Genomic DNA, 6,266 nt, shown 5'->3' with positions numbered 1-6,266 from the left:
ACACACGCACACACACGAACGCACGCACACACACGCACGCACACACACGCACGCATATACGCACACACATATACGCACATCACACATGCATATCAGCAAAAGCGTATTAAGAACCCTTCCCTATACGCTCTTGATATCAGCTCCAAGAGCAAAATTAAAGGTATTTCAGTTTTTTATTCACAGTTGTATTGCTAATTTCGTTATATTTCTTTAGCATATCTAAACGAATGTACTCCTCTCACGAAAGTAGCACCACCGGATGTTTACACATACGGAACATAGCCGTGAGTTTTTTTCCATTGATCCCAAGTTCGCCCTCCTGATGTACCAAACATCGTCAATCACATGGTCATGCGCTCACCTGTTCCAAGTATCGTTAACACTGCTGTGATTGATGCCCTGTGAATTTGTGCATTGTCATTGTCATTGGTAATTGTCATCCGAGCTGCGAGATGGTGTTGCTTAGGAGCATTTGAACGGAATCTACGTGAAATTATTATGCGATAAAGAGTAGATAAACATTAGGAATTTGGAAGTAAACACATTTAAATTTTATTATAAAAACTTTCCAAGTCCCTGTGTGGTAAGCGCAAAGTAACACGACGGCCGAAAACGAGGATATGAATGGAGATTGACGCCTTCTCCACTCCCCCACCCACCGCCAGGCAGTAGGCGCGGTAAAACAAACACATAGGGTTGCAAGTGTAGGTCACTGATTGTAGGCATGTATCCGTATCTGTTTTTAAATTGGATATTAGTCTTCTACTACGCAGCGTCGTCGTCATTTGGCCATAAGGAGTGGTGACGATCGAGTGAGACTGCCGCGGAACCTGTTAATTGTGCTTCCCGTTCGGTATACTACTGTACTACAATATGGGGTCTTCTTGCATGCACGCCTTCGCAGTGATTGGCATCGTATGTACGGCGGCTATATCGCTCGCGATTCTGCTGTTCGTGTGGCGACTGGTCAAGGTTTATGTCCTGGCACGTCCATTGAAGCTGCATGCAGACCTAAAGGAGATGGGCAGTTGGGCAGTAGTGACAGGTACACGCTGTTACGTGATTATACATGATATATTATTATATTATACTATACATATATATATATATATATATATTATGTGTAAATGTGCAGCGGCGTGTGTGCGGTGTACTTGTGTGTTGATCGACATTTACAGGAAATTATCGGCAATAATAGGCGACATAGAGTAGAGAAACATTAAGACTTTGGTAGTAAATACATTTCGTGTTTATTAACCTTTTTTAAATTTTATTGAGACGTTCCAAGTGCCTGGGACTCAGTGCTGTGAGTATGAAGAAGGCATCCTAGTTTGGCTGAAAGGGTCTATGTCCCCCAGGGTACTATCGGAGGGTACCCTGGGTACGGTTCGATATATCGGAATGTACCCAGCTGGTACTATCTAATATGCCGGACCGTACCTCGCCTACTCCACTAACGAGTCTAGGGAGTCGCCTACGCCTACTCCCTAACCCTAACCCTAACCCTAACCCTAACCCTAACCATATCAGATAGTTACCAGGGTACGTTCCGATATATCGAACCGTACCCAAGGGTACCTTCCGATAGTACCCTGGGGGACATAGACCCTATGAGCCCTAGTTTGGGACACTGTAGGTTTATGTCTAATCATCTGATCATATGTAACAGCATACACATATTTCACATATTCACATAGTTATTCATTGTACTATGTATACATATACATACGTACATAATATGCATACTCATGTACATACACATATGCATATACATAGCAGTGTAACCGTATATTTTACATTAAATTGCAGTATATGTACATTATATCATTATTTACATATATAGATATAATTATAAATAATACACATGTAAAATACACATGAGCGAATAACGACAAATATTATTTTCATTTGCTCCTGATATAGTTACAATATGAGCGCTGAAGGTGTCGTGTCACGTTACAAAGGCTACGGACGGTATCGGGAAGCAGTATGCACTGCACCTAGCAGAGCTCGGTTTGAACATTGTGCTCGTCGGCCGCTCGCCGGAGAAGCTGAAGGCGACGGAGGATGAGGTTCGCGCGCGCGGCAACGTGCAGGTGAAGACGGTCGTCGTCGATTGCAGCGGCGGCAGGGAGATATACGCAGACGTCGAGCGGGAGCTGAGTGAGCTGGAGATCGGCGTGCTGGTCAACAACGTCGGCATGGCGTACCCAGGCCTCTACAGCGACTTCCTGGCCATCAGCAGGGATTATCACGCGGATATGATCAACGTCAACAACCTGTCATACGTCATGATGACGCACATTGTGCTGCCGCAGGTTTGGTGGTCTTGTTCATGTTAGCTTAATTAATTCATGTAGGCCTATCTGCATGTTGGTGCTCGGCAAAAAGTTGTTGAAATGGTTGTTGCGGAGCGAATGGCCACATGTGTAGAGCCATATGACATTGTCGGAGCTGATTACGGTAGAAGGTAGACTATTCTGAGTAGAATATCCTTGATATAGGGTCGGCTTTATTCCATATTCGTCATTAGTGTGTGATGTTGACCTAAAAATAGCCTGCTGGTATTTATAAGACACCCTAATTCTCAGTGCACGAAGCTAAAAATCAAAGATCTAAAATTGAGTTTATGAAGGTACTCAACACTCTGCTGCCTACTACTTTAAGTCTCCTTGTCCTATATAGTGTAGAGGCCCAAAACTACGATTGACTATTCATTCGTCGGGAGTGAAGATTGAGGTTATATTCTCTTCAAGAGGACTATATAGCCGTATTATTTACTGAAACTACATAGTAGAGACTGCATACACTCACTAGTAGTATGATAAGAAAAATGTATATATACCTCAATATGTCTCACTTTCATAATTATAACTACTGCGAGAGAACGTGCAAGTCATTGACAGACGGCTTTCACTTATCGCAGATGATCTCTCGCAAGCGTGGAACTATCGTCAACATTTCCTCTGACAGCGCTCGAGTGCCTTACCCGTTCCTGGCCACCTACAGTGCAACAAAGGCATTCGTCGACTTCTTAACAAGGTCGCTGGAGACGGAACTGCAAGGCACAGGGGTGATTATTCAGGTAAGTTTTTTAAACATCCTTTATGTGTTGGGATGTGCCTTTTCAATGATCATCTCCTGTTACTAGATTTTATTCTTCAACATATTAACAGAGCGAACTTCAAGTATACAATATGTCAACAAATTACAAACATAATAGTCTCTGAAACTTCATTCACAAGTTATATGTACCTATAAATTCAGTCAAAAAGTCCAAACGTATTTTGTTCAGGAAGGGCGATTTTGTTCGTATGTGTTGGTCAAAGTACATACTATTAATACATACATTTAATACTAAATTAAAAAAGAGCGTGCATTGTTTTTCTGCAACCCCGAGTTCCTTGTACATTAAATGGGCATCTCAAGACGTGCCTGTCTCACTCGCAATTCTAATTACTTCGATCCTCAGGGAGTGTTGCCAGGATTTGTTGCTACAAAGATGTCGTTAGAGGACGTGAGCTTCTACTGTCCGTCCGCGTCGGTGTATGTCCGTAGCGCTCTCACTACCATCGGGGTACAGTCTCGCACGAGCGGCTACCTTGTACACGCTCTGCAGGTGGGTGGACGATCGCCAAGCTGGGCTGCCGTCATCGGTTTCATATGTACTATCTCTGCCACCCGCAGGGAGTATTGCATTTTTTTCGCATGTCAGGAAAAAGCTTGTGGATCGATGGCTAAATTTCATCCAAGATACCTTATTGACTCTCCCATTATCAGATAGTTATGGAATTCTGTGTTATAAATGGTAGTGTTGCAGAATAGTTAGTATATATTTATACTATGTATTACATATTAATATTCTCATTTTATATTAGTAAGACATAAGATAGACATTTGTGAATAATAAATGATACAATTGCTATTGGTTCCAAGTGCAATTGTTTATTTAGGCTAGTGGTATATGTAGATGTAATGTGTACATTTAGATGTTGATAATAATCACTGCAAGAAAAATAACTATATTTAAGATAATTCCCGTTTTTTCCAGGTCCTCCTCATGAAAATAGTTCCAGATTTCGTGGTTTTCAAATTCATTAAATTGGAAATGGAGAAGAGAATGAGTCATCCAAAGTTAACATAGATTGGAGTTCTTAGCACCATCAAGTTTTCACTAGTGCCACATAACAATTGCTATACGTACTACTAGATGTTAAGTTAATTATTAAATGAAACTTTATTCAGAAATGAAAGCAATTAGTCGACTGTGACGTTTTCTAACCTGTGGGTTAAACCTATATAGCACGATTATAATTACTAGGGAGGATTTTCTAAGTTTTATTGTCTTCATTTAATGAAAAATGTTACATACATTTTATATTCTCTTTTGAATCTATACAATTTTAGTTTTTTGGCATATGTACAATTTTAATTGTTTTTAAAGTTCCATTTTGAAGTAGTGAAGCCTTTTTGTAACTTCAGAGGAGGCTTCGTTTGATTCACAGTTACATGTAAACATGACATTCATTGGCAATGATCGCACAATTATGTATAATTGGAAATTACAATATTTATGTATCAGTTTGTCTTAGATACTAGCTGGTTATACAAATATTTGTAAATAAAATAAATGATAACAAATATGATGTTATAGTTTGTTATACTGATTATAATGATTACATATCTATAGAGATGTTAAAAAATATTTCTATCATCAATTAGATGTTAGAAAATTCTTTTAGGCAAAACAGTAACAGTACAATAATGAGCCTTAATAAAATGTATGTCACCCTAGGAATTTGTAAACGTAATATGTAACATTTGCTGCAACCAATATAAACCAAAGTAATCCTCTACACATGTACTGCTAAGTTATACACTATAGTTGATGAGCGAATAAATCTCAATTTCGGTAAAGGCATATACGTAGGAATTGTATAAAACCAAACATAGTGCATTGCTATCACACATTCCTATAATATCCCAACTTCCCAAGCGAGTTCACCGAGTGTGTCCGCCACTTTTTTCATGATATTTCTCCACAGCCAATCACACCCACAGTTGGTTCCATTACGTTCCTCCTAGCAGTGGCGTAGACAGGTCCTCAGTTGTGGGAGGGGAGGATGATTTCGCTGTTACTTCCAACGCAATGTATATGAAGAGTGTGCGCGATGATCGAGCGCACACCGCGAGCGCCTTGGCGCAAAGCCCTTAATGGGTGGGGTCCAGGGGCCCGCCCTAAGGCCCCTGGCAGGGTGCAGGGGCAGAGCCCTTGCCTGGGGTCGAGAGGGCGGAGCCCCCGGAAGCTCTTGAATTTTAGCAATTTATAACATTCAAGATGGCCGTTTTTGAGGGAATTGAAAAAAATTGATATTGTAAGTGCAATTTTGTGAGTTCTAGGGTAATTTTTTCTGTGGATCCCAGAGGTTTAAAGGAACAGTAGCCTCTAGGTTCTAGGGTTATTTTCAGCTAATTTAGGTTATAATTGCGCTACATAAAAAGTTTCATGGTTCAATCACCATTAGAAATATTTAAAAAAAATGTTTTAAAACTAACGACTACAGTTTGATTACAACGACGGTGGCGCCACTCAAAGCGCACGATCTGAGAAGTTGCAGCAAACCCACTGCCAGCAAGGCTACAGACCGCGGGTATTTCTTATTTTATTCATTTAACAGCAAGAGGATTTAAATCAAATATATAGTTTTGCAGTTCGTATAGTATGGTATTTATAGTAGTATGTATAGTAGTGTTGTAGTATGTATGCTATGTTTATGTAATGTATTAGTCATCTCCCTATAGGCGGCATAACCGCCCAAGCGATCTGGATGCAATTTTTCACAAAGGCCATCTGTTATACCAGGGAGTTGTCGTAAAAGAAACCTGTCAAACGTGAACCACAATGAAAAATCCACGTGAAAAAACCCGTTAATATCGTCAAGCTATACACAATTCAGCACGTGCACTGCTCAGTGCTGCCAGCAGACAGAGAAAAACCTTAGTGACAATTGCTGACCTCACGCTACAAATGATCTTCAATCACCTGCTGCTTTATATTGTGAAAAGCCCGAAACAGAAAAATCATACTAAACCATGGAAGCACTTAAACCTAGACCAGTTCAAGAGGTACGTACTACACCACTGACTTCAGAGCTTCAGATTCCAAGATGGCTACGAATAGCATCAGAATGGCATTGTATCTCAATTCCAAAAGCTATTCATTTTCTGATTCAGATAAGCATCAAACTTTCTTATTTCAATGTGCA

General features: G+C 40.3%; 1 protein-coding gene across 1 annotated transcript; it reads left to right on the top strand.

Moving 5' to 3' along the window:
- Nucleotides 1-873: 873 nt before the first annotated feature.
- Nucleotides 874-4,637, top strand: LOC106820876 (inactive hydroxysteroid dehydrogenase-like protein 1). Its single transcript, XM_014825470.1, has 5 exons — nucleotides 874-1,045; nucleotides 1,936-2,318; nucleotides 2,927-3,085; nucleotides 3,473-3,619; nucleotides 4,052-4,637. The coding sequence occupies exons 1-5, from the start codon at nucleotides 874-876 to the stop codon at nucleotides 4,142-4,144; spliced, it is 954 nt and encodes a 317-aa protein (XP_014680956.1). The 3' UTR covers nucleotides 4,145-4,637.
- The last annotated feature ends 1,629 nt before the right edge of the window (nucleotides 4,638-6,266 follow it).

Source organism: Priapulus caudatus, unplaced genomic scaffold, assembly GCF_000485595.1.
Source record: "Priapulus caudatus unplaced genomic scaffold, Priapulus_caudatus-5.0.1 Scaffold51, whole genome shotgun sequence".
Lineage (NCBI taxonomy): Eukaryota > Metazoa > Priapulida > Priapulimorpha > Priapulimorphida > Priapulidae > Priapulus > Priapulus caudatus.
The sequence above is the reverse complement of the archived record's forward strand: the minus strand, read 5'-3'. Positions and strand labels throughout refer to the sequence as shown.

Excerpts from the sequence above, each read along its gene's own strand:
- LOC106820876 (XM_014825470.1), top strand. The coding sequence starts at position 874 with ATGGGGTCTTCTTGCATGCACGCCTTCGCAGTGATTGGCATCGTATGT. Across the intron at positions 1,046-1,935 it reads CAGTTGGGCAGTAGTGACAG|CGCTGAAGGTGTCGTGTCAC; the intron begins GTACACGCTGTT and ends TTACAATATGAG. Across the intron at positions 2,319-2,926 it reads CGCACATTGTGCTGCCGCAG|ATGATCTCTCGCAAGCGTGG; the intron begins GTTTGGTGGTCT and ends CACTTATCGCAG.